Source organism: Pungitius pungitius, chromosome 12, assembly GCF_949316345.1.
Source record: "Pungitius pungitius chromosome 12, fPunPun2.1, whole genome shotgun sequence".
Taxonomy (NCBI): domain Eukaryota; kingdom Metazoa; phylum Chordata; class Actinopteri; order Perciformes; family Gasterosteidae; genus Pungitius; species Pungitius pungitius.
This window is the reverse complement of record NC_084911.1, coordinates 3,262,450-3,287,498: the sequence shown is the minus strand read 5'-3', so window position 1 is coordinate 3,287,498 and position 25,049 is coordinate 3,262,450. Positions and strand designations below refer to the sequence as shown.

The following is a 25,049-nucleotide window of genomic DNA, read 5'->3' as shown; positions in this document are numbered from 1 at the left end:
GACTGTTTGTATGAGAAAAGGAATTCGTTGTGACTGATGAGTTGTCTGTTTTGGGAGAGATATGACCTTTTGCAGGTGTGCCATAGTGTTTTGCTAAACCATCTAGGTTATTTTGGCAAATGTATTTAAAGCTTTGAGAATGTCGTTTTTTCGAGAGATAGATGAGCCACAGCAATCGAGAAGGAAGTTTTCATTTTGGGGGCACTGACTATTTTTATGAGAAAATGATTTGGTTTTGAAGCTTGAGTTAACTGTTTTGGGTGAGATATGACCTTTTGAAGGTGATCTATGTAGTTGTGCTGAACCATATAGGCTATTTTACCAAATGCATTAAGAGCTTTGAGAATGTAATTTCTGTTTCAAGAATTGAGCCAAACCAATGGAGAAAAACTGTAATCTGACATAGACAAGTCTATCAATACGTGAATGTAAAGTAAAAATAAAAGGAGACATATTGTGGGCTGCCAAGAATCATCTAAATAGAACTCACGTTTGTCTCTGTATATACTCGCATGTGATATTTAGTCTGCTGCTTAAAAGAAAAGAATATACGTTTTTTAAAGCTAGAACCACATCTTCCTCCACGGCATAAAGACACCGCTCACAGAGCGCTGCTGGATGGGAAAAACTGGACAAAAGCATCGGGGCTTTCCGAGAAAGAACAATAAATTGCATTAGGTAGACTTAAGCTATGTATGGTATTTAATTTCTACATTTAAAAAAAGGCAACTTAAATGTATTCAAATCCTTTAAAATGAGTTGAAATCAAAAAGAGAAAAGGTGTTCAGAATTGGCTTTTTTAGAAAGAAGACAAAAAAACGTTTAAATGCAAAACAAACAGTTTTATTGCAATACACAGGATTTTCTTCTGCTGCGCTTATTGCCTGCCAGGCACATCAACACAAGGGAGGAGAGGGGGGGGGGGGTGGGGGGGAGGGGGGCAGGCCAGCACCAGAATACCACGAATGTGCGTCATGAATTGGGACCTGGACTCAGACAGGTCACGCGATTGTCCAGAGTTCACATGTTTTCAGCCGTTTTAATTTAAAACATAATCAGAGGCCCACCCCAAGCGTGAAAGGTGTGTTCTCAGATAAAGCAAGCAATGAAGAGGAAGCAGAGAAGTACCAGCGTAATAAATCCGCATACAATCAAAATGGAATTTTCTTTAAGGAAGCAGACATATTTAGGCGTAAACAGTTGCATCATCTTGGTTTCATGGTCAATTTTTGGCATCTATCCTTGAACAGAGGTTGTGCTCGGGGCAACAGATTGTTCATGTTAAGACACGTGTTGAAATGACGGGATGAAGAATAAGGCAAGAAACAGGAAAAATGCCATGCTGATTTAAGGCTTTGAATATACAGTAATTGGTTGTAGTCAAACAGATTATTTGGTAAAACAAAACGTTTTATGTAGCAATTAAATAAAGTTCCAGCAACCCAAAGAAAGGTGGCACGAGTGGAATTCCCTGAAACATTTGAAACATTACATCAGTGATGTATCCACCCCATCCTGATGAAACAGCTACATGTTAAGGTTTAAAACAAACAACTTCAAATTTAAAGCTAATGTTTGAATTATTATTTTATACCAAACAATTTAAATCGATAACCGTTTAAAGCTGACAATTGTACAAGCACGCCAACGTCTTAACCACCCGTGAGGCGCCAAAGCGCTGAAAATATGATAAACTGTGGGCAAAACACAGAAGGAAACAAATGAGTAACGGCAATGATTGCGATCAAACAGTGTGACAGATAAAGTGATTAGCTAATATCTGGCCTGTTGATTGGAGATTGAATGATTGCAGTAGATTTCGTTGAAGAAGAACTGGGGAAATAGCTGGAAGAAAGAAATGGGGCTGAAAGTGCAAGACGTTGACGGCATATTTGCATCGGAATCCGATGAGAACAAAACCGTCCTGCGCTGTGTCTAAATGTACGGGTGAAGTGAATGTGGGAGGGGGGGGGGGGGGGGCGGCGTTGGAATGAGAAAAGATTGACAGGGGAGCAGACAAGGAGATGTGTGTTTAGCTGATCAGAAGAATACCACACTGGACTTCCCACCGGGGGGGTTGAGGACCCTGTTGTGCGAGCGAGGCTTGGGTCCCAGGTGCGGCTCGTGGTTCTTCCCGTCACCATCAGGACTCGTCTCCTCAGCAGGTGGGGACGAGGAGGAAGGAGGAGAGCGGGGCTCAGGCTCAGGGGAGGCTGGGGCTGCAGCAGGCTCTTCCTTGGCTGGCAGCAGAGATGGCGGCGGCACCTCCTCCTTCACTTCAGGTTGGGTGATGGTAGCTTCTGGTGCTGGAAGAAAAAAAAAAATACATAAAAAAACTGAAATGCATAAAAATATATTGTTAAAGAATAAACACCTTTTTTGTACTGGAATATAAATGAAATCAGTGGACAGATTCCTTTTTGTGACTCACCAGGTGATGATTTAGGTTCAGGTTCCACACCTAGATTGTCCTGAAAAATAGAAAGAAAGAGTATTCTATTCTGAAAAAGACTTTATAAAAAACAGGCACTCTTCTTTATCTTAATTGAATAAAACCAAAAGCAGCTTTGTTAAACAGTGCAACTTCAATCATGTTCACGTCAAAGTAGTTGTGTGTAATTGTAATCTTGACATTTATCTGATTAAATATAAACAGCCTCAACATGTTAACAGAAAACTGGTAACTCCATAGATTTAACTTGCTTTAATGTGCTTGCATGGAGAATGAGTGACTGCTGAGATTGTTATGAAGTGACTCAGCAGTCCAACAGCACTCTGGTTGCACAAACACTATTGACCCGCATGGAGGACGGATGGAAACACCAGTGCATGTCACACATTTTGCATTACGTATAAAACAGGACAAAACGAGGATGACATTTTGGACAGAATACAACGTCTAGGTGCTCGGGCCTACCTTTGGCTTATTTGGGTGCATTCGGTTTGCGGTTTGGGCGGGTGCACTCTCCGGAGCACCGAATATGTTACTGGTCGGCCCACCGGGAGCTTTGTGTCTCTGTTGCCGAGCTTGAGGCTCAGGATCCCCGAATATTCCGCTACTCTTCCCACCTACATAAAGTATCACCAATATGAGCTACGTTTGGCTGCAGTGACAGGGGGGGGGGGGGGGGGGGTAACATTTCATTTTGATTGGCTAGTGAAGTCTTTAAACAGTAGCAAAATGTACAATGATTATTTGGTATTAAGAAATGTTTTGAGATATATTGTACACATACTACAGTGAGATGTCCCAGTGAAAAACAGATATGGTATTCAGGGTGACTCAGCAGTCAATGTCTGGACCATTTTGTACAGTACATAGTAACACCTTTTACACGTGGGGCATTGAAAGAGGGTATGACCCATCGGTAGATCAGTTAACCCTGGCGCAGTGGTCTGACCTGGAGGATTGGAGCGCTTGGGTCCACTCTGGACCTCCTCTGGTGGAGCAAACAATTTGGAGGCCATCTTATTAGGTCTTCTTAATGCTGCAGAGTCGTCTTCATAGCCCCCAAACAAGTTACTGGAGCCACCTCCAGGAGGCTGCAAGACCCTGCAGGAAATGGAGTACAGTTTAATAAGATTCCCATCCAACGTAATCCTCTCAGTTTCGTTTAATCAATTACCCTGCGACACACTTTGAATACAGACGGTTTAACTTCTTACTGAACCCATGGCCCGGGATGCGGATCCCTGCAGAAAACACCAAGTCACCGAAGACCGTGATTACCGAGAGAAACGGCATGCTACGTTTGTTTTAACGCACTTAAGAGGAGTACAACGTCGGGTTACGAATATGTCCCAGTGCAGGCGACGGTTTGCGACTCGCCGGTAAAATAACAGGTTATCTGGTTATCGCCCGGGTGACGTAGGTGTACCGGGTGACTGGCGCCATGCATCCGGAAACAATGGCTTGTTAGCAGCAGACGTAACGTTAGGCGTTCTGGACTACTTGGCGACATGCGGTTTCCAGTCAGGGAAAGGGAAACTGAAGGCCTATGGCCAGTACAAAGAAGAGCAGTCTGTGAGGAGGAGAGGGGGGGGGGGGCGCTTTCACACTTCCGCGGGCGCAGCAGACAACGCCCGGTCGGTTAGCTTAAAAGCTAATTCTCTTCAAAGTTTACCAAGACACCTCAAACCAAGCCACCTCGCGTATCTCACTTGTCACGTCGCTCACTGCTGTTATGATGTTTAAAGAGTAGTAGGGGGAAATAAGTGAAGGTTCAAAAAGCTAAAAGAGCTGCTGTCATGTAACGTTAACACTACAATGAGATAGCGGACGAATGCCGATTCTAGAAATAAGACGTTGTCGGCCATTTCTCACGCAGATAGCCAAGCTACACGACAATATTATTTACCTGGAACTTGGTTTTGTACCCGTGGCTAACCCTTGAAACATGTTCGTCGAAGTCATAATGGTTTGTTTTGAGCCCACAAGTTTTCGAAGACAACTCCGTCGGTTTGCCAACTGGACGACCAGCAAGTTCCTGTCTGCGCGTGAACTCCTGGTGAAGAATTTCAGCCCCCCAACTGTGACACGCAGGACTACAATTGGTCCAATGCCAATCGGCCGAATAATGTGGGGCGCTCGTTTCATACACCTGGTTTCCCTTCAGGAACATTTATCAAGGAATCCATTGGGTAGAAATATTTTGAGAGAACTGTTCTTTTATTACAATATTAATGACGCCAATGTATTTTTTGCATCTATTAATCTCGCATACATACATACATACATACATACATACATACATACATACATACATACATACATACATACATACATACATACATGATTATAAAACAATGGACAAAGAAAACTCCACCCTGAAGGTCTTTCACAGTCACAAAATACTTGGTGTTCTTGACATATGGCACTTGTTTAGTGACACCGGTGAACCTGGTTTGAATAAAGGGAATGTGGGTTACGTCTTAAATATTTAAAGTGCAGATGATATTTATTTCAAATCCAAATGTACCACAATGTGTGTGATTTTGAGTCTGATTCTGTTTTGCCGGGATTCTTTTCGGCGTACGCCAGGAAGTAATTCAAGTGCACCCTCTGTCTTTCGCCTTTTGATTTGATCGTTAACATGCCAATTATTTTCTGGGCGGAACTTATTCTGTAAGCGCCAAAAACTTACATTGTGGTTTTCTAATGTTGTTAAAATAAGGCTTTGTTATGAACGAACATGTTAGATTATTGAGGAGTACAACCAGCTTTGAATTGGAAAAAAATATATATTCGAATACTTATACGCCATAACAGGAAGAGAATAGCAATTGGTCTTTCGGCATAGTTTCTCTCGCCAACAATTGGCGGAGCTGTCCGTCAATCAAGTTCTAACCGTTGTCCTCGTGTATTTCTAACCAATCAAAGGATTTGTTTTTGAGTTGTAATGGGCGTGTCTAAACGCGTGCACAATCGAACCGCAGGAACTGTCATCGGTAACAAGCAACAAGCTGGACGGATTCCGTCAGCTAGCAATGCTAGTCCGTGCCTCGATTATTAATACCACCAACAGCCTTCCACTTAAGGTAATTCCTAAACTTTGATTTGTGTTATCCATCCAACAAACAATTTGCGCTTCTACGTGATATAATCATTTTGTTGCTAGCTGTTTTTGCCACGCTATGGCTCGTTTGACTGCCAAAGTGTTAGCTAGCCAACGACAGCTGCCATGCTAACGTTAGGTACCACGTTTTATATGGGGACGACTACTGCATGCATTTAACACGGGCTTTTTACAATGAAGTGAATGGCAACTGTAAAAATAGCTTACCCGTTATTAACTAGCATATGGCTGCAATTACGAAATGGTAGTATTGCTGTATAACTTGCTATTAATCATACCGAGACGGTGCTTGTACAAACCTAACCGTATTACTCGGATGCTCGGTCTAACCTACACAATCTTAGTAACTGAAATAAGTGTGATGCTGTAAGATTCAGGATCAGCCTAAAGCCACATCATAGCAACATTTCGCTCTTACGGGTGATTTCAATTATAGCATCATTCATCTATTGACATTAGTCATTACACATTTTTAGTAAGATTCCAAGAAGCAAAAGTAAACCCAAACAAACTAGAGGTCCAGTTGTTATCTGAGGTATACATTGTGGATGATGGAATCTGTGATTTAGCGTAAAGATTTGAATGATATGTGGTAATGTTTGACAACAGTCGTCCTTTTCACAATCGATCTCTCTGCTCAAGTTCATTTAAAATATATTTGTGTTTTGCCATCGTCCCTCTGAGCTGTCACAGTCCAGATTATTCAGAAATAAATGCACGAGTAAATACTAATCAAGAAATGCCAATTCGGTGATGTTTACACATTATAACAGATTTATAAACACCATACTCTGGGTATTGATGTGCACCGGGCACGCACAGCTTGGTCCAGCAGAATGATTAGTATTTGTATGAAGCGATAGTAATGCTGGCAAACAGAGCATTGTCGCAAAGTCATACAATTGCAGGATGTATATGAAATACATTGTTTTGCAGATCAATTTCTGCATGCGATGGTGACGTAGTGACAAACAAAGTCCACTTGCGCGCAGCTTAATTAAACTATCCGTGCTTATCATTTCAGCTCCACTAACACAAGCTCGAGTAAAGTATTTTTCCCCCCCAAACGCATGCCGTAAATATATCTGATTTTTACAATTTGATTTCTTTTTGCCAATAAGCATTGAGTAATGTTGCTGATAGAAAACAGTTGAACTGCGCAGAGAGTTCAGCTCAGTCGAAGCAGGAGCAAGGAGAGGGCAGAAAGCGGAGAGATTGCTCTCGGTTTTATTATGCTCATTTCGAACAGTATTTGCCAAACTAACCGGTCGGACTCATGGTGAAAAGAAAGAAGACGTCGCCTGCTAGCGAAGACCACGAAAACGGGTAAAAATATGTTTAGAATAAACACTTTATTTAGAGGTCGAAGGCAGCGAGGGGTTTCGTTGTCGTTTCTGCAGGGCGCTTAAACCGAAAAGCGCTCGCATTTGAATTTAGTTGAAATTCAAACGGAAATACGAGCCTTTCGAGTCCGAAGACACTCGGCAAAGCACCGCCGCCAGCTGCTAAACTATTTTGCTGGTTAATTATAATTCACCCCAAAAGGTTTAATGCATATATTTGGTGTTGTTTGGTCGGGACCGGAGAGGGGATTTGAAACAAACAGCGGCGGCCATGTTTGAGAGACAGTGAACGTCGTCTCCAGAAGTTTAATTTCACACGCCGCTTGGCCCCCTAACGTGACAATTTTTTCCTCCCCCGCGAACGCGCGTTGGCAGCATGACCCCGGGCTCCAGGGAGGGCATCGGTGTCGACGGGCGGACGAATCCGTCCAGAAAGCCCGAAGGTTGCGACGACGACGACGACGAGGAAGAGGAGGAGGAGGAGGAGGAGGAGAGCGGAGAGCAGGCGAGCGAGGAGCGCAGTACAAAGGGGGACGACGGAGTGGAGATTCTTAATCCATCCGCCGCGGCTCTCAGCCCCGGTTCGGCTCCGGTTCTACCGGCCGGTTCGGCGTCCTCTCCGCCGGGCCGAACCGAAGCCGGCTCGACGCAGCAACCGCAGACCTCGGCGGAGTCCGCCCCTCCGTGTCACGACCAGCATCATTTTCTACGGTCGAGCGTCCGACCTCCGAGCAAACGGATCCGGAAGGATTCGGTCGGCTCCACCGTCAACGGACACGGCGGGGCGAAATCGAAAGGTACGGGATACTACCGGCTCGGAGGGAAGTGTGCATAGGTGGGATTAGCAGGGGGGGGGGGGGCTCTCTGTTGTCACTGTGTTTACCGTTTGTTTACCAGTGATGGAGAAGCTGCTGCGGGCTTTGTTGCTCTCCCTCCGGGACTCTGGCCGGCTGGTTGATTTCTCTTTTTCACGGTCCTGTCAAGAATTTGCTACACGGGGCAGAACTTACTACTTACTTTACAATTAACTTTCTGTAGCTGTTTCTTGGTAAAGAACTAGGCGTTATGGGTTTTGACTGGCATGAGTGTAGAACTATAATATATTAATTGAGCAAAGACTGTCCTTCTGCATAGAAAGGAAAGCAGCACCAGCAGCATTGTTACAGACAGTTGTTGCACTTTCACTTCATTTTTTAAAATATTTTCAGCAAATAGATAAACTGAGTTTATTGCATTGTTATTTACCATTTCAAATGATTCATTGATGCAACGTATCAAATTGTAGCCGTGCCTTACTTAAGGTTTTAGCTTTCCACTCATCGATTCTGTGATAAGTTGATTTGTTGTTTGTTTGAGTGTTTAGGATTATTCTGCTTTGTTATGAAAGTGTGTCTGTTTTTTTTCTCTCCTGAAAATTGTCATTCAAAATGAGTTGGACTCCTATCAGACACAACATTTTCAGTATATTGATGAGTTGGTGTGCACTATTATACTATTATAGTGGATTTCTTGTTAGAAAGAGACTCTGATTGTTTCATCAAATGTATATTTAGATTCCCCGGGTGTTGACCAGTTGATCAAGGAAGCCCCACTTATTTCTGATACGATGCTATATTGGTGCACATTATTTCCAGAGAGACACGTCTAGGTTAGTGCCCATGACCCACAGAGATTTGTCAGAACATTTACAGAAACACACCAACTGCCTCTGTGCATGTGTTAAAGCCCCTGGCACGGTGCTGTGTGCCGGGGTAAACACATCGGGGCCCACGAGGAGTTGGTTTTGGACCCGTGTGCTGTGGACTTGTGTTTTTCCTGCTTCCTTGCCAGAGCTGAACGTCTGAAGGATAAGCTCTGCCGGTTGTGCAGTGGGTGGCTTTGTGTGCATGCATTTAAAAAAAACCCACCAGCTACACATTTCTGTGCTTGTACCCACGCCGTGAACCAAAACATTCTTCTCAATTCTCACAATTTCTGACACTGATGTTGTTGCTGTAGGTTTTTCTCTGGATGTTCCACGGCTGGTGTCTCTTGTGTCTGTCCAACACAGGGGCAGAGAATGGCTCTTCCTCCCAGGGAACAGTCGGACAATCAGGGCCAGTGGTTGGCTCCGCGGGCGGAGTGTCGAAGACCCCCAAGGGCCAGGGGTCTACTGAGAAGGAGGAGCAAGCCGGTAACCAGAAGAGAGCCCGTCGGCAGTGGGAGTCCTGGAGCACAGAGGACAAAAACAGCTTTTTTGAAGGACTCTACGAGGTAAATGGAAGGACGTAATCGATGTTCATAGGTCGATAAGGGGCCCCACCTTCATGTAGCACCACTTTACCTTTGAAGTGTTTCCATTTTCTTTGCACATCCTATACTCAACTCTTAACTTCTCTGGTCTCCAGCATGGAAAGGACTTTGAGGCTATCCAGAACAACATTGCAATGAAGTACAAGAAAAGAGGCAAGCCAGCCAACATGGTGAAGAACAAGGAGCAGGTTCGCCACTTCTACTACCGGACCTGGCACAAGATCTCTAAACACATTGACTTTGCGAATGGTGAGCTGCCCTTTTATATTTGTCTGACCTGACCGAGTCTCGGCGTAAGTTTGGGGGTAGAACAGCCCTCTCAGTGTCTGTGTGGTGTTATCTCCATGTGGCATGCACATGCCTCCTTTAATTCCTGTTTACAGCTGCGTTGTGACTTGAGCCACCTTTTTGTTCTCAGTGTACTCCAGGGTGCTGAAGAAATCCTCTCAAGAACTCTACGGCCTCATCTGCTACGCCGAGCTCCGCAAAAAAGTTGGCGGGTGTAAGTGAAGGCTGTGCATGCGTTTGAAGGCATGACTTTAAAAAAAAGTGTGTGAATGTTGTTCTGCTCTTGGTCTGGCACACAAGAGATGCGTTGAAACACTGCACCCTGCCAGTCATGGGGGACAGCTGCTCCTGAGGGACGATGTCGTAAACAGTTCTGTGTTTTGTCTTTGACAGTAATGGACGATAAGAACGTGTCGAAGCTGAACGAACTAATCCAACAAGGGTAAGTCTCTAGTCATAATGGCTGAGGAAGAAAGTGCATGGCCTACTCGCATGTTCATCAGTTTTTGTGTTCAATAACATGCAAACGTCTGCGATGGACAAGTATTCAGTTTTTTATTTCAAATCTCAAACAACGACACAACGACACGTCAAAGAAACTTACACCAGCAACACTTGTCTTAATGAAATCTCACTTACTCCGCGGCTCCTGCGTTGTAAGATCTTTTTGGTGAATTTCTCGTACGTTTGTAAAGATACTTCTGTGATTTTTGTTGTTGTTGTTGTGATCCTTAACATTAAAGCTTTCACTATGTGTGTTCGAACAGGGCCACCACGGTGCGCTCCAAAGGGAGGAACCTGCGGATCAAAGCACCCATGTGCCGAGCACTGAAGAAACTTTGCGACCCAGACGGTGAGCATGTGACACGGAACACGTACGAGAATACAGACCATGGTGATGGAGAGGCATGGGGTTTTGTGGGGGCGGGGGTTTTGGCAATAACAATGGCAGCGTGTGGGCTAGTTGTGTTTCCATGGAGACACTGTGGGAGTAAATTGGGGAGGAAGGAGATGATGGAGATGACAGGGTCTGGTCGACTGAACGGCCCTCGTCCTGGTTTGTTGTTTCTTCTTCAGTACCACGGAGTTTAGATTCTGCTTTTTGGTTGCCTGCTTATTCATTAAGAGGGAAACTTAGTTGGAACTTAATTCTGAACAGTTTGTCTCAATTCTACTCACTCGCGCATTCACCTGTCCCGTGTTGTTCATGTAGCCATTTTAAAAACACTTGACCTTTTCTCCTGTGAGGTGTTTCCCGTTCACTCTCATTGTGTCTTCGTGTCCTTTCAGGAGTGAGTGACGAGGAGGACCAGAAGCCAGTGCGTCTACCCCTGAAGGTGGCTGTGGAGCTCCAACCACGCAGCAACCACTCCTGGGCCCGCGTCCAGAGTCTAGCCCACAACCCTCGCCTCAGGTCAGCCACGCCTGCTAACTCGTGTTTATTAATGTATTTCCAGTCGCAAATTTAGTGTGGGACATAAAAGTGCTTTATGTGTTCACCCAGTGCTGTTTGGCACCACGTGACGGCAGCAGCTTGTAAATGAACCCTTCTCTCCTTCTCAGGATGGTGGTGGAGCTCCACAGGAAAGTCTCCAGCCTCATTGATTACCTGAAACAGAAGTGGGCACACCAGGACCAGCGGATTGTATCCTTCTGAAAACATCATACGTTTTGCACTGCCTGTGATACAAGGTTATCAAGTGTCATTTTCTTCACTCGTCGTTAACTGATGTCGTTACCCATGATTAACTTTCTCTCTATTATATACACTAACTGCTATTACTTTAGTGTGTGTGATTAGGAGCGCTGGTTTTTCACATCAGCAGTAAATGTTTCTGAACCGTGAACGTGCTTATTTCTGTCCTTTATGTCTGAGACCTTGACACTTGACGCATCAGCTTAAAAGTCTCATGGAGAGGGAGGCTCTGGAGGTCGGCCCGTCCGCCACTGTCTCTCCCAGCAAATCCCAGCAGGACGATCTCTTTCTCTACCCTGCTGAGAGCAGCACTTTGACCACACTGCCTGGTGTGGCACGTGTTGTTCACTCAAAGGCCTCCTGCACAGTACACTGGCTGGAAAATGGCAAGAACCGGCCGAATGCCAAGGAGTTGCCCGCCGCTCAGATTCTGGGCATTCACACCGCAGCAACACTTCGGGCCGGCCCTAAATCTGGACGGGGAGGAGGCAGCGCCGCCGCAGGCGCTTCAGTGTCTGCACTGTGTGATAGTCGTCGAACTGAGCCCCTCAACCCCGAGCCTTCTGGAGACGGCTCTGCAAAGACAGAGAGACCTCCGTCGGTTTCCACCCCTGCTTCCTCTGCGCAGACCGTTACTCCCGGGGAGGAGGGGACGGGGATAGGACCCCCTAAAGGGGAAAAGATCTGCCCTGGCGTGAAGGGCAGTAGTGGTTCCGCAGCGACCAAAAGCATTGAGAAGTCGTGTGGTGTCGCAGAAAGCTCATCGGAGCCGTGTCATGAGGAGCGGAGCCCCAGCACCTCCTCCCCAGAGGCCAACCAGACTCCCCCATCCAAACCTGCAGTCCCCGGCTCGGAGGAGGGAATGTCGCAGGGCTGCGCCCCAGCAGCCAGGGAGCGGGCTGTGGAACAGATCCGAGGGGAAGGCTGGAGCTCACGGGACGCCGAGAACGTCACCCTGGCCGAGCTCTACCTGATGCTCGGGAAGCCGGGCAAGCTGCAGCTGGAGTACGAGTGGCAGCCCATTGCAGTTCCTCTCAACAGCCCAGAAAACGGACAAGCCCAGCTCAAGCCCATCAGGACACAACACGTTCTGCGCTGCCTGCTCAAGCTGGTTTCCACCGAGGTCAATCCCAAACCTTTGGTACTGATTAACTGTTTACATTTATCATTTTAGCTGACGCTTTTATCCACAGCGACAAATCCAGAACAACACAAATCAAGAAAGTCCGACAACTGTTAGATTTACATTAAACCCCCCCTCACAATTGGTCAGCAGGAGGTGTCTATAATGCGTCTTCTCCTCCAGGCTGCAGAGCTGTGCTCCACGGCTACATCGCCACACAAGGCCCATCAAGAGGAGCAAAGCCAGGCCCTGACGCCCCCCGGGAAGGGCCCCGTAGCCGGTGCTCGCAGCCCCAGCTGTGGCCGGCAGCAGGTCTCTGTCCGAGGAGCCCGGTTACACCTGCCAGCTGCCGGAGTCTCAGGTAGTAGAAGCGCATTCAACTTGCTGATGATGAATCACACCCCGCTTGTCCCCTCTGGTTCCTGGATAACGTGTGTTTGTGCTGATGATAACGAGAAGTAACGATGTAGTACTACAATGTAAGATGGGATTTCCAGTAATGGTAGAAAACCCCATTAAATACAAACTATCACTTGGTGCTGTTCCATTTCTCTTTTTTTTCTTCTTCCCATTACCTCACCTGACATCTCTTACTGGTTCCTCCCCCCTTTTTAGGTGGACGCAACCTTCCTCGCTCTCTAATGGGAGCGGCGGCGAGCAGCGACACGGAGAGCGGCGTGTTTGCGGTTCCCACCACGCTGCCCCCCAACAGCTCGCGGCACAACAGAATGTTTTCCCCCAACAAGGAAGCAGAGCTCGCCCTCAAGCAGCAGCTCGACTCCATCAGCGTAAGACAGCAACATGCGCCATTTCTTTTTACCAATGCACGACGGGTTTGTTGTAAAAAGCACAAATGTTGATATGCTCATTTTCTTTTTTTTACAGATGAAGTCAGATCTTTTCCTTTCAAGACAGAGAAAACCTCGAAACAGACAACTCCGGAAACCACTTGTTGTTCAGGTACAGGAGGAACCTGTAGGAATCTGTACTGTAAATGTATTTTTAGTGTTTCTCTGTGCATTTAGTTCAGCTGCTTCTGTCTCATCACAGCGAACACTTCTACCGCGAACCACAGGAGACACTCCTCAGCATGTCTGCTCCTTCTCCATCCTCTCCAACTCCTCGGCCACAGGTACTCCTCCCACATCCCGTTGCTACAGAACAGTTAATTGTCAGCAGGAGATGGACATTGTTAATTTATTCTTCTGGTCATACTTGTGTTATTGATAGTAAGTCTGTTGGTAACACGCCCGCCCAACACTCTCTAAATGTCATTTCTCAGTTTCAACATCCATTTGGCTAATCTTCCGCTCCCTCACTTCCTGTTTCTTCCCTCAGGAACTGGATCTTTCCGGCCAATCCACACTCGCCTGGGTCCTTCCCCCCGCCCCCTCCTGTCCAAAGCTTCCCCTGCAGCGTCCAGCTCTGCAGCGGCCAGCCAGCTCTCCAGTATGTTCTGCTTGCATTATTTAATCTATAATGAAACGTTTATTTTGAACTTCATTCTAGATGGAGTCACTTAGTCAGCACATGACGCTTCTCACTATTCTCTCACGCTTTCCTTTAAAACAAAATTGCTGTGGGTACTTTTTTGAGGTGGTTCCATTCCCACATTCTCGGTTACTTTTGACACTAATCCCGTATAGTGCTGATGTGACAATTTCTCGTATTTCATAACTGCTAATTCTCTTCCAGGTGCCATTGACCTGGCTGCTAAGTCTGCAGGAATCATCCCTGGCAGTCCCTGTCGGGAGCTGAATCCACCCACTGCTGCTGATACCAGCACCCTGCTCCACACCGCACCCACCGATGCTGAACCGGACGCTCAATTCCTCCAGCACAACGTCCCGGAGGTCAGCAGCACACACTTGCATACGCAAATTAGGAGCTTTGCCTCACTTGGTATCTACACAGAACGCACTACTTTATAACTGCTTTACTGTGGAGGTGAGGTAGGACTGCTGATTGCTGGTGTCTGCAGGCCCTATTTAAAGGCAGAGCTTCAAGAATACAATGATATCTGACCTCAGTTCTTTATGTAAGAAACAATGTGATACTGATGATCAGAAGGGGCCCACAAGAGCAAAATGTTATTAATTCTATCGCAGCCTGGGTAGAAAACACAAAATGAGTGTTCACCATGTTGCTTTTTACAGAACGGTCACCCTCCGCTTTCTCCTGGACTGACTGGCGGTGGAGACTCTCTCCTCTCGCCACCCAGCGTGGCCTCGCTGCTGGACATCTCCCTCCCCGGCCCCCCCGAGGAGGCTCTAGTCCCCGGAGAACCTCAGACGCACATCAGTGACTCCATCATCGAGCTCGCTATCAACTCTGCCCACTATGGTGCGCTACAGTTTCTCCCTATCTATGGAAACATACATATGCGTTTACGTCTTTAAGCAAACTGCAGTATTAGCATTAGGTCAAGAAAGTAAGTTGACAGCTTACTGAGCACAGTGTGCGCATTTCTAATGGCGGTTTTCCTGTTGCGCCGCAGGCGAGGAGGCGGCGCTCTCTCCGGCCAAGCTGAGCAACAGCGACGGCTCCAAGCTGTTGGCCTCGTCGCCCTCGGTCAGCCCCTCCAGAGGCTGGATCCCGTCGCCCAGCCACGACCCCCAGTGGTACCCCAGCGACTCGTCTGACTCCACGCTGGGGTGTCTCCTCTGTACGTCTGTTTCTTTCCTAGATGATTAAACACAAGCACCATACTGTTACGCTTAGTGACCTCGGACTTTTGTTCTTTTATTAAAGACACTGCCCCCCCTGCAGTGATGTTGTTTTCATTCACCATGTGTCCCTTTTCCTTCCAGCCAGCATGGTGTCTCCTGATAAGGGCAAGCGGACCACCCTAACCCCGTCTGGCCCCTCCAGCGGCACAGCTCTGCTCGGTCCCAGTCTCCTGGACTGCAACTCCCATGATTCCTTTCAGTCCCGTGGCCTTCCTGATGTGGCAGAGGTACGTTCTTGTTGTTGAGTACAGATTTTATTTCCATTTTTCCAGTCTAAAAATTGGCTTCCTTTTGTAGTTTCACCTTTTTTTTCGGGAAAACTAAACTTTTCTTGTTTTAGACCTTTGTTGAATGGGTGTTCATCTGTGTCCTGGTGAGTGATTTACTGTGGTTCACTGAAGGCTCTTGTGCTCACAGATGGACTCTCAGCTTGCCTGCATGATGAGTGAGAGCAGTGTGGACTACATCGCTCGCTTCAACGACCTCGCTCAAGAGCTGGCCGTGACCGAGCCCTCCATCCCACCACCCTGAGGTGGGGGGACCTCGCTCCGACGGCCATCTGGAGGACGCCATTTTGTTGGCGAGACCGCCTACACGCCGTCCCTTCCTGCAGTGGAGAAAAGACGCCTCCGCCCCCTTCCCTCCCCGCCTTGTTTGTCAAAGTGCAATAATGACAGTGAACCGTGACATTGTTCAAAGCGAGTTTGCAACTTGTTGGATTCACTGAACCGTTCTTTAAAGTAAAACGCCCTTTAAAAACAAACACTTTAGTAAAAACAAATGCGTTTACAAAACACAACCTCATGTACAGGAAAATACTATGCCATATTTGAACAATAATATTTTGACTTGATCTTTTACGTCGCTTCCTGCTCTGAGCGTTCGTCTGTCTTTTTATTCTCTCGGCTGAACCCCCACAAAATGTGTGAATCCGCCACGATGTGCAGTTCGGATCCCTTTTAGGCTACATTCACACTACCACGTTTTGGGTTTTTTTTCCACGTTAACACTTGAGAGTCTGAACCTCATCGCGTGGCCATTTCCACACCCGTATAACCAACGTCAAGCGTTCACTCTCTCGTCCCTCCCTTGGCCATCGTTGTTCCTCGAAAGATCTTCTGCATCTCAACCCACTGCAGCTTGTGCATATCCTCTTCTTCCCGTTACTGCTCGTGTGATGTGTACGTTTGCGAAGGCCGATGCACACGTGTGGACGGAGGTCAGGTGGATGTATTGAGACGCTTGTTTCTGTTATTGAGGCCTCTAATTGGAAAGTCGAGTACAACGTGGGCAGGTGAAGCCCTCCCCATCACATGATTGTGGCCCGGATTCATTCGTCACGTGATAGGAACATGGCCTGCCACGTGTTTGGAAAGAAGAGGTTTGTCAAATGTTACATGGAAAATGGCAGCTTTTTTTTTTTTTTACTTCACTGGAAGTCTGTGCTAGAATCACATTTGAGTTGCTTGATGCTAATGATCATTTATTAATGTATGTCGGGATGATGATAGCGATGCAATACTCTTCAGGTTGGTTATTTGTTTTGGTATTTTTAATTTCCTTGTGCATATACTTTAGCTCTCTGGCTGGTATCAAAGAGGCGATTTGAGCGGTTTCTAGTGGAGAATTGAACACACACACACACACTCTAAACCCAGAATATGACCAACCACATGTTAATTTTTATTGACGGACTGATTAAGAATGTCATGGGAACCATTCGAGGTTCCTGGCAGTGTAACATTGCAGTGTCAACTCACACAGAATGGAATGACATTAAACACTAAAGCCATAGTTTTAAGCATTTTTGTAGGTAGTGTCGTTTAACCACTACTCAAATCTGATTGGTTGTGTTCAAGAGCTTAATACTCCATGGGCTTACCAAACACTCCATGCAGTGATGTTAGAGGTAAATGGAGGCTTTTTCCTATGTAGAGTCACAGCAAACGCACACCTACCAAGTGGAATTTAGATTAACCAGCCTCACACATATGCAGTATTGTGAACAACGTATAGGAGCGCTTCTGTTAGCATTCCACACCTGGAATGATCGAATATTCTGTCTGCAAGCACCTTGAGGGCTTTGGCTCTGCAGTGTGAAAGCGCTTCTCATGGTTATTCATTTGTGAGAAGGCTTCAACCTCACATACAAGACACAAGGAAGATGATGCTTAATAAGAAATAAACCGCAGGTTTATCCTTGAATCGGGCTTGTTTTAGATTTTAGTTATTTGTACAAATGTCAATAGACTTCCCTGCGCTTTTGTAAGAAGGTAAATTCTTGTTTGGACTATTTATTTTTAACATTTTGAAAAGTTGTTTTTGTCTAAATTAAGAAAGAATGAGAAAGATGTTTAAAGTTTTCAGTTTGTAAAATGTGTTTTTATTCTGTGTATAAAGATAGTTATAAAAACCTGTTTTGTTTTATTTATTGTGCGTACTTAGTGTTGAAACTAGTTCAAAGCAAACTTTTCTATGACACTAAAAACCCAAAGTCCAAAGAGATTAAGGTTGGTCAAACATTCTCACTCAGCAAAACAAATCAGCTCATTTAATTAATAAGATACAAGGAACAAAAACAACATTTTTACAGTCAAACATTCCAAACGTGTCCCCGTTTATTTCCTGCAGCGTTGTATGACAATAACATCCGCTGACAGGATGTTAGTGTGAACCAGGCTGTTCCCTGACGATGAAATTCCACTAAAACTAAAACTGTGTTTCTAAGTTCCTCATCTCAATGGAAACGAAGGATACAAAAATGGTTGAAAACCGCTCGACCCAAAATAAATGCGTTTGACCACAAAAAAAAACAGCTATAAAATATGATTTCCATAAAAAACCACCTGCGCTCTGATTTTTTTTCTTCATCATTAACGTGTAATACGGAGGCCTGGACAATGTACACCTGGGGTGACAGAATTCAAAATGAAACATCAATCTTCCTGTTACCAGTCAACGAGTCCATGTTAGCAAAGGTCTATTTAAACACCAATGACATCCATAACAGACACACGCGCGGTGATTCACTCGTCTTTGACCTTCCGCTCCTTGCGAGCGCGGGAGGCCATGAGTTTGAAGAAGAGCGCGGGCCACATCGTTCGCAGGTAAATGGCCACATTGGGCAGCGGTCCGGCCAAAACCACGTCTTTGCTCCTGTGGCGGACGGCACTCAGGACGGCCAGAGCCACGTCCCCGGGGTCCCGACCCGTCGCCGTGGTTTCATCCAAAACTGAAAACGGTGCATCAGTTTGTCCTTTAATTCAATGCAACCAATTTGCTGACCCCCCCGCCCCCCCATGACTCACCCCCGTGCTTGGAGCCGTCTCCCGTGACGGCGTTGAGCGACAGGCTGGTCCGGACGTACCCGGGGCTGATCACGGTCACCGGGATCCCGTGCTGCTCGATCTCGGCCCGCAAGCAGTCAAAGTAGGCCTGGGTGGCGTGCTTCGAGGCGGCATCTGCACAGAGGGTGGAGAAACCAGAGTCCCCGTTTCACGCCACGCGGATCGAAGAAGACACGGCGTGCTTTTAACGAGCGAGGACGACCTACAGGCGGATCTGCAAGGAAGGGATATCTTGCCCTGAACGCTGCTGATGACGACGATGTGGCCACTGCGCCGATGGACCATGGAGGGCAGGAGGGCTATGAAGGGAGGAAAGAAGAAGGGAGGAAAGAGCCGATTCATCTAAATGCTGTGCTTCCTCTTCTGGGAAATCTGAAACATTCATGCTGCAACATGTTGCCATTTTCCTTCCTTATTTTAATTCAAGATCCTTTAAATAACCTCTCCATGATTTGGCTCCCTCGTGTGTAACTTTTAAAATCAAAAATACTTCAGGTTAACTGGTCACTACCACTCACCAACCTTGAGTAAGCGCGATGGGCCCAAAGTAATTCGTTTCCATAACATCCCGCTGAACTGAAAGGTGGGTATCCAGTATGTTGCCGCGGTAACTGATTCCAGCGTTGTTGATGAGGACATCCACTTGCCCATAACATTTCAGGATCTCCTCTGCCGCTCTGTCCACTGTGTTTGTGTCAGACAAGTCGAAGATGACGGTGCTGGGCGTGTGAGTCTGGGGGATGTAGAACACGTTTTTGTGGCAATTGAAACATTGCCGTAAATCAACAAGAATCAAGTTGAGAAATTGAACTTTCTTTGTGCACACACACACACACACACACACACACACCTTTGGCCCTGAGCTTGTTGAGCTGGCCGTGAGCTCCTGGACTACCGGCTGCAGGCGGGCTGCATCTCGTCCACACAGCACCAGCCGCGCGCCCGCAGCGTGAAAGACCCGAGCACACTCTACAAAACATGGAAAACATTTTGTGATCATGGTGAATACCAAACCGGGCCGCAAAGCAAACGCAACTGCTGTGCATCCATGTCGCTCGGTTCGTAGACAGCATCTACACGCAAGCTGAGGCGGAAGAAGGAACGGAGGGCCGACCTTTGCCGAGTCCGGAGCTGGCTCCTGTGACGACGACCACGGCGTCCTGCAGAGCAGCTCCAGGTCTGAGGCGGACAAGTATTCGATAAAGCAACAAGATCCCCGCACTGGCTAAAACCAGCTGAAGTGCTCCTCCTCCCACGACACGCTCCATGACTGGCTGCAGGCGCAAGATTTAAAAAAATAAAAAAAAGATGTTGTTTTTTTCCAAATATAAACTGTTTGAAAAAGTACAATATTATACAATTTGCAGGTCACTGAGGCATTCAAACAACTCCGCAGTGGCAAAGCCCCGGGGATCGATGAGATCCGTCCGGAGATGCTGAAAGCTCGTCTTGGATGACACACGCCTTTTCAACATTGCATGGCCAGGGGGGGGGGGTGGTGGTACCTAGAGAGTGTGCCCATTACAGAGGTATCACACTACTCAGCCTCCCTGGTGAAGTCTACTCCAAGGTGCTGGAGGGGGGGGGTTCGGCCGTTAGTCGAACCAAGGATTTGCTCTCGTTCTGTGACTCATGGAGAGGGGGGGGGGACTGGGAGTGTACTCATCCAGTCTACATGCGTTTACCCGCCAGGGCTGCGCCTTGTCACCAATCCTGTTTGTGGTTTTCATGGACAGGATATCGAAGGCGTAGTCTGTGTGGTGGTGGTGGTGGTGGTGTGGGGGGGGGGGGGGGGGGTATCTACAGTTTGGGAGTCTGCTTTTTGCAGACCATGTGGTTCTGACGGCATCCTCGGCCTGCGGCCTCCAACTCTCACTGGATCGGTTTGCGGCCGAGTGTGAAGCGGTTGGGATGAGGATCAGAACCTCTAAATCTGAGGCCTTGGTTCTCAGCAGGAAACCGATGGGTTGCCTGCTCCGGGTCGGGAATGTGTCCTTACACCAAGTGAAGGAGTGAAGAGGCCCCGGGGGAAGACCCAGGACCAGGTGGAGAGATTTTATCTCTGTACAGGCCTGGGAACGCCTTGGGATCCCCCCCCCCTCCCCCATTTTGGAAAAGGTGGTCTTTCTATTCATTTTGTGCCAAAGCGATAAAAAACAGTCAATGTTTGGTTTGCATTGACTGAGTTTAGCCAATTTAGCCGAGTTTTGTCGAATTGTTAGCAAAAAAGCCCTTTGAACAATAGGCTCCCAAACGTATCTATGATTAGCAACAATGGAATGATTCTAATGATCCGGTTGATTTAGATGCTCCAAACATCTAAAACAGGTTCTTGCACAATGAGGATTGTCTGCGCAGGGTATCCGTGTGTAACTCATAAATAACGTTAACTTGCAAGCCTGGGCATGCTAATGCTAACATCAGCTAGCCTCTAGCTACATTGTAAGAAAACACTCAATAATTCAGCAGGGATCGTGGATAGTTAGAGCTCACCTTGTTGTTGTTGTTGTGGCGTAAACCGGAGGACGGGGCAGTTTCCGGGTTCCTGTGACAGAGACCCCACGTGTTTCTTCGAATGGTACCATGTTTGACCCCCCCCTCGCTATGCATTGTGGGAGCTGAAGTTCGACAGCGGGTTGTGCTAACGAGCGACAAGCTTATCGATACACAAGATTGTATTTGTCAGTAAACTGTGTTAATGTTGACACATTATTTGTCGCTATAAGTCAATTTTGTTTAACTCAACGGTCGGGCGGTTTTAACTAAATCTAATTCAGACAATAGATAAACAGTAACTACATTGTTACTTCCCACGACCTTGAATAATTGGATTTGGCCCAATCAGTGAAACTCGTGGATAAACTCTCAGATTATTCATATTTGCAGTTCATGAGGAGAAAGTGAATTATTCGTTGGAATCATAAAGATACCCAACTATGGGTTACTCTGCAGAAGTGGGCTGGGCATCATGATGTCCACCAGACCCAGTGCTACCTGTAAATGTCTGACAGCCAGTCCATCACAACAGCAGGTCTGCTGACATATAATTAGCCCGCTCTGTCCACACACGCTCTGCTTCGGTTGTGCACAACCCATAAAAGTGCATGTACGATGAGAGAAAACACAATTTGAATAATTAGCCTACCCGGTCTTGTTTATTAATCTGAAATGAAACGTTGGGCAAAGGTTGCAGAGGCAATACTAAGAAGCACCATCTACCGAGTTAAACAATAGCATCTCGCGTCTATCGAAACGTTGAGATACGCCGCATTAAATATTAACTTAAGGCTTTTACTCTTGTGACAAGACGGCTACTAATCACAGTGGTCTGTTGTGTGATCGCAGCACTTACTGAAACACCACAAGCAAGTTTACCATTTATTTGATACATTGATAGATCGTTAAGGGATTTACACAAAATTCTTAGGAAACCTTTCATGAACAAATCCTGGTGGCCAAGTCAACAATACTTATTCAGCCTTTGGTGAACATTTGAACCTTAAAATCAGTGAGCGTGACAAGGTCATGGTCACTCCTCATTTTAAGCTTACCCACATCTGCATTCCACTTCATTGATGGGTTACAAGCATCCTGTTATATCACAGCTCATCCTCTACTGTACTTTTACCTCCTTTGACCCCACATTTTTTAAATTGCTGATAGCAATGAATAAAAACCATTCGAGAACATAAAGTGAATTTATAAATTGGCTGTGCAATTGTTATCCATGTCAAATCAGTTTTATATTTTAAATAACAATAATATGGGGGGTTTGTCTTGGTAATGTAATATTCATTAGAAGCATGTGTGAAATGTGACGTTTCAAAGTATTTTTGTAGTGTTTTAAAAAAAAAAAAAAACATTAAGCCACAGCATTGTCACATAAGACCTTTCCTACACTCTTTTTAAACAATGATATCTACTTGAAAAAGACAAATAGGGTGCAACTATGTCTCTGAACATATTGTGGGATTTAATGAAAAACAGCAAAATAAAAAACAGAAAAGTTAGTTTGAAACATCCTAATGTTTTAATGAAAGGGTGATGTACTGATCAGCAAGAAACAGGGTACAGCAAAACAACAAGGGAAAAGGGAGAGCTTGATACTCAGAACATGTCGGTCCATTTTAAAGGCAGAACAATTCAATCCAGAGAAACCGCTGTCGTGTCCTTGTGCACTTGCTGTCGTGTCAAGGACGCAGGTAGAGGGCGCAGGGGAGGAGAGCAAAGGTACTACGGAAATAAGTGTACTGTTGTTGTCACATAGAAGTAAAGAAAATGTAAAGGAAAACCCATTCCTTCTAGTTTTAACTATATCCCTCTGATCAAAGTTCAAAATGGAAGCACCCACCACATTTTTGAAGCTAACTGCTGGGCATGATCGTGACTTCCACTTCCATCTGGGGGTGGATAGGTTCTGTTTTTTTGTTAGTTTTTTTTTTTTCTTCCTTTTATCTGTTGGTTCTTAAACCCTCTTCAGAGTGCACTCATACAGCATAGAGTTCGTAGATCTTCTTGGCGCAATATGCCAGGGCAGCCAGTGCTATCGTATTATGGAGTCTCTTTCTGTGGACATCATCCCGGCGCACCAATACAACGGGCGTCGAGGAGGTGAGCGTATGCAGGGGCAGCCGCGAGAGTTTTTGGCTGTCGTACTCCACCTGGTACTTGCAGCAGGGGTCAAATTGCCATGAAATCCCGTAGAGGGCAGCGCAGGCCACACTGAGGGCGCCAGCGGGCAACGCCACATAACGCGAGTACTCGAGCGGCAGGGAAAGGGGCGTGAGGAGGCAGGCGGCACCTGACAACACGGCCGTCTTGTGCAGGCAGTTGCCCACGGAAATCCAACGGGCCGTTTCATCTCCGATGCGCGTGGGCTCGATGACAATGTATTTATACTGGGCCTCCAGTGCCTGCTCCAACTCATACTCAAACTGGTCCTGCACATTCTCCCCGTTGTAGATCTCGTGCACAATGTAGCATTCTGTCGCCGCCATCACGCCCCTGTTCAGAAACAGACAGAGCCAGGAACAGTGAGAGAAAGGATAAAGGGTAGAAGAACAACACGTGATACATCCAAGACGTGTTTGCCATCAACCAGGCTCTTTCTCAGGAACCGTCACAGGTGTTGCTCATACCAAAAATGTTCTCAATAGAAAGTCCATAAGATTTATCACATCACAAAATATGTGCATACCATACAGAACTATTGAATTGGGAAAACATCTTAAGGACCAAAACATAACAGATCATTGATGCATTCTTAAAAAGTTTAACTGGTTTTCTAATGACTCAAGGTTATAGTATGGCGAGATTGAACAGTTTTACATTCACTTATTTGCAAATTCTTGCAAATGTAAGTCAAATATATTCTTGCTCCACATCGTTTCTCCAACAAAATGGTCAAAATCACCAAATGGTCGTCACAAGTTTTCAGAAGACTGTCAAAAATACAATTTGCCTGACCAACAGCTAAAACGCCTGTATGATGAGAAATACGAAATGACTCAAAACGCAGCAGTTTAAAATCTCAAGAAAATGAATTAATTAATTTATTCGTCAAATTGAATAATCGCTTTTTAGTAAACTATTATTTTCCGGATAATTTCAAAATATCCTTAAATACAACGAACACTTGTGTGTATCAGTGTCAACACTCTGAGGCCTTCCTGTACAAGTTAACAAGATGGCAAACCCCTCCAGCGACTAACCTGCCTACATAAGGTTAAGACACCACGCTTACTCGTGTTCAGAGACAGCGGCCATCGGCTAAGGGAGCATTGGAAACTGAGAGAAAATAATTCTGGGATCACAGCGCAGAGGACACAGTGTACCTGAACGTCGTTGGATAACCTTAGAAGCTAACATGCTCACATGGTAAAAAGTTGGGAGGACTGGCCAGCTAAGTTAGACTAAGACTAGCGACAAACTCGGCAGACGACACTTTATTCAGGCAGTAGTGTGTACCACGTGAACCACGGGATAGTTCAACTGTAGTCGCACACACGAACTGTTCAAATCCAACTTTTCCCACGGTTATCCGGCTAGTGTTAAATTACCAAAACATCACATGAGCTGCTAGTCTGTTTCCTTGCTAACGTCAGCTAGCTGCAACGCTGTACACGTTAGCATGCTAACGTTAGCTAAGCCCGGGATAAAATTCCGACCTCTCGCGTTGGCATCTTACTTTCAGTCCAAAACGATGTGTGTGTTTGGGAACTGGTGAACGGCGACATGGACTAAAAAATGCATCACATCAATTCATTTTTCGTTTGATACATACGATGTGGAGTAACTGACCTCTCCCTGCTTACTGGGACACCGCGCCTCCTTCCCAGCGACGCCATGTTGGAGATACAACCCCGTGATTGCGGTTGACGTAGGAGAGCGCTCGGTCTTATGGGTAATGTAGTGTTTCAACGCAGTCGATGCACCACTCTGAGTGGAATAGGGACTACTACTCCCAAGAGTCTATGAAGCAAGAGTACCTTTAAGAATGTTATAATAGCTCAGAGAAGTTTAAGAGGTCAAACCATATTCTAAATTGAGGACATTTTGGTTTAAAAAACAAACAAGTAACTATATTAAAAATGAACATCATATGCATTCCGTGGCTGTGAAATGTTGTGCAGATGGATTGCATGCATGGGTTATT

The 25,049-nt window shown here is 46.0% G+C and overlaps 4 protein-coding genes across 7 annotated transcripts; 1 reads left to right on the top strand and 3 right to left on the bottom strand.

The window, feature by feature from the left end:
* Nucleotides 1-1,478: 1,478 nt before the first annotated feature.
* Nucleotides 1,479-4,526, bottom strand: jpt2 (Jupiter microtubule associated homolog 2). The gene is made up of 5 exons (XM_037477180.2): nt 4,359-4,526; nt 3,402-3,553; nt 2,918-3,069; nt 2,432-2,471; nt 1,479-2,306 (listed from the first exon to the last, which is right to left on the bottom strand). The coding sequence occupies exons 1-5, from the start codon at nt 4,412-4,414 to the stop codon at nt 2,041-2,043; spliced, it is 666 nt and encodes a 221-aa protein (XP_037333077.1). The 5' UTR covers nt 4,415-4,526; the 3' UTR covers nt 1,479-2,040.
* An 894-nt stretch (nt 4,527-5,420) lies between these two features.
* Nucleotides 5,421-17,464, top strand: cramp1 (cramped chromatin regulator homolog 1). 3 transcript variants are annotated; one of them, XM_037476331.2, is made up of 20 exons: nt 5,421-5,538; nt 7,295-7,716; nt 8,970-9,172; nt 9,307-9,460; nt 9,630-9,713; nt 9,893-9,941; nt 10,267-10,352; nt 10,790-10,913; nt 11,063-11,144; nt 11,398-12,336; nt 12,502-12,679; nt 12,934-13,106; nt 13,204-13,278; nt 13,369-13,450; nt 13,657-13,767; nt 14,014-14,171; nt 14,475-14,661; nt 14,816-14,983; nt 15,129-15,274; nt 15,465-17,464. In XM_037476331.2, the coding sequence occupies exons 2-20, from the start codon at nt 7,296-7,298 to the stop codon at nt 15,576-15,578; spliced, it is 3,534 nt and encodes a 1,177-aa protein (XP_037332228.2). In that variant the 5' UTR covers nt 5,421-5,538; nt 7,295; the 3' UTR covers nt 15,579-17,464. The 3 variants fall into 3 exon arrangements, with proteins under 3 accessions (XP_037332228.2, XP_037332227.2, XP_037332226.2); XM_037476330.2 differs by lacking the exon at nt 5,421-5,538 and adding an exon at nt 6,680-6,902 and having other exon boundaries at nt 11,398-12,318; XM_037476329.2 differs by lacking the exon at nt 5,421-5,538 and adding an exon at nt 6,681-6,902.
* Nucleotides 17,465-17,579: 115 nt separating this feature from the next.
* On the bottom strand, nt 17,580-20,965 carry dhrs7b (dehydrogenase/reductase (SDR family) member 7B). The gene is made up of 7 exons (XM_037476332.2): nt 20,888-20,965; nt 19,509-19,668; nt 19,245-19,363; nt 18,917-19,127; nt 18,601-18,693; nt 18,356-18,508; nt 17,580-18,279 (listed from the first exon to the last, which is right to left on the bottom strand). Exons 2-7 carry the CDS (start codon nt 19,660-19,662, stop codon nt 18,074-18,076), a joined length of 936 nt encoding a protein of 311 aa, XP_037332229.2. The 5' UTR covers nt 19,663-19,668; nt 20,888-20,965; the 3' UTR covers nt 17,580-18,073.
* A 794-nt stretch (nt 20,966-21,759) lies between these two features.
* Nucleotides 21,760-24,826, bottom strand: tmem11 (transmembrane protein 11). 2 transcript variants are annotated; one of them, XM_037477174.2, is made up of 2 exons: nt 24,695-24,826; nt 21,760-23,398 (listed from the first exon to the last, which is right to left on the bottom strand). In XM_037477174.2, the coding sequence occupies exons 1-2, from the start codon at nt 24,739-24,741 to the stop codon at nt 22,882-22,884; spliced, it is 564 nt and encodes a 187-aa protein (XP_037333071.1). In that variant the 5' UTR covers nt 24,742-24,826; the 3' UTR covers nt 21,760-22,881. The 2 variants fall into 2 exon arrangements, with proteins under 2 accessions (XP_037333071.1, XP_037333073.1); XM_037477176.2 differs by lacking the exon at nt 24,695-24,826 and adding an exon at nt 24,582-24,682.
* Nucleotides 24,827-25,049: the final 223 nt, after the last annotated feature.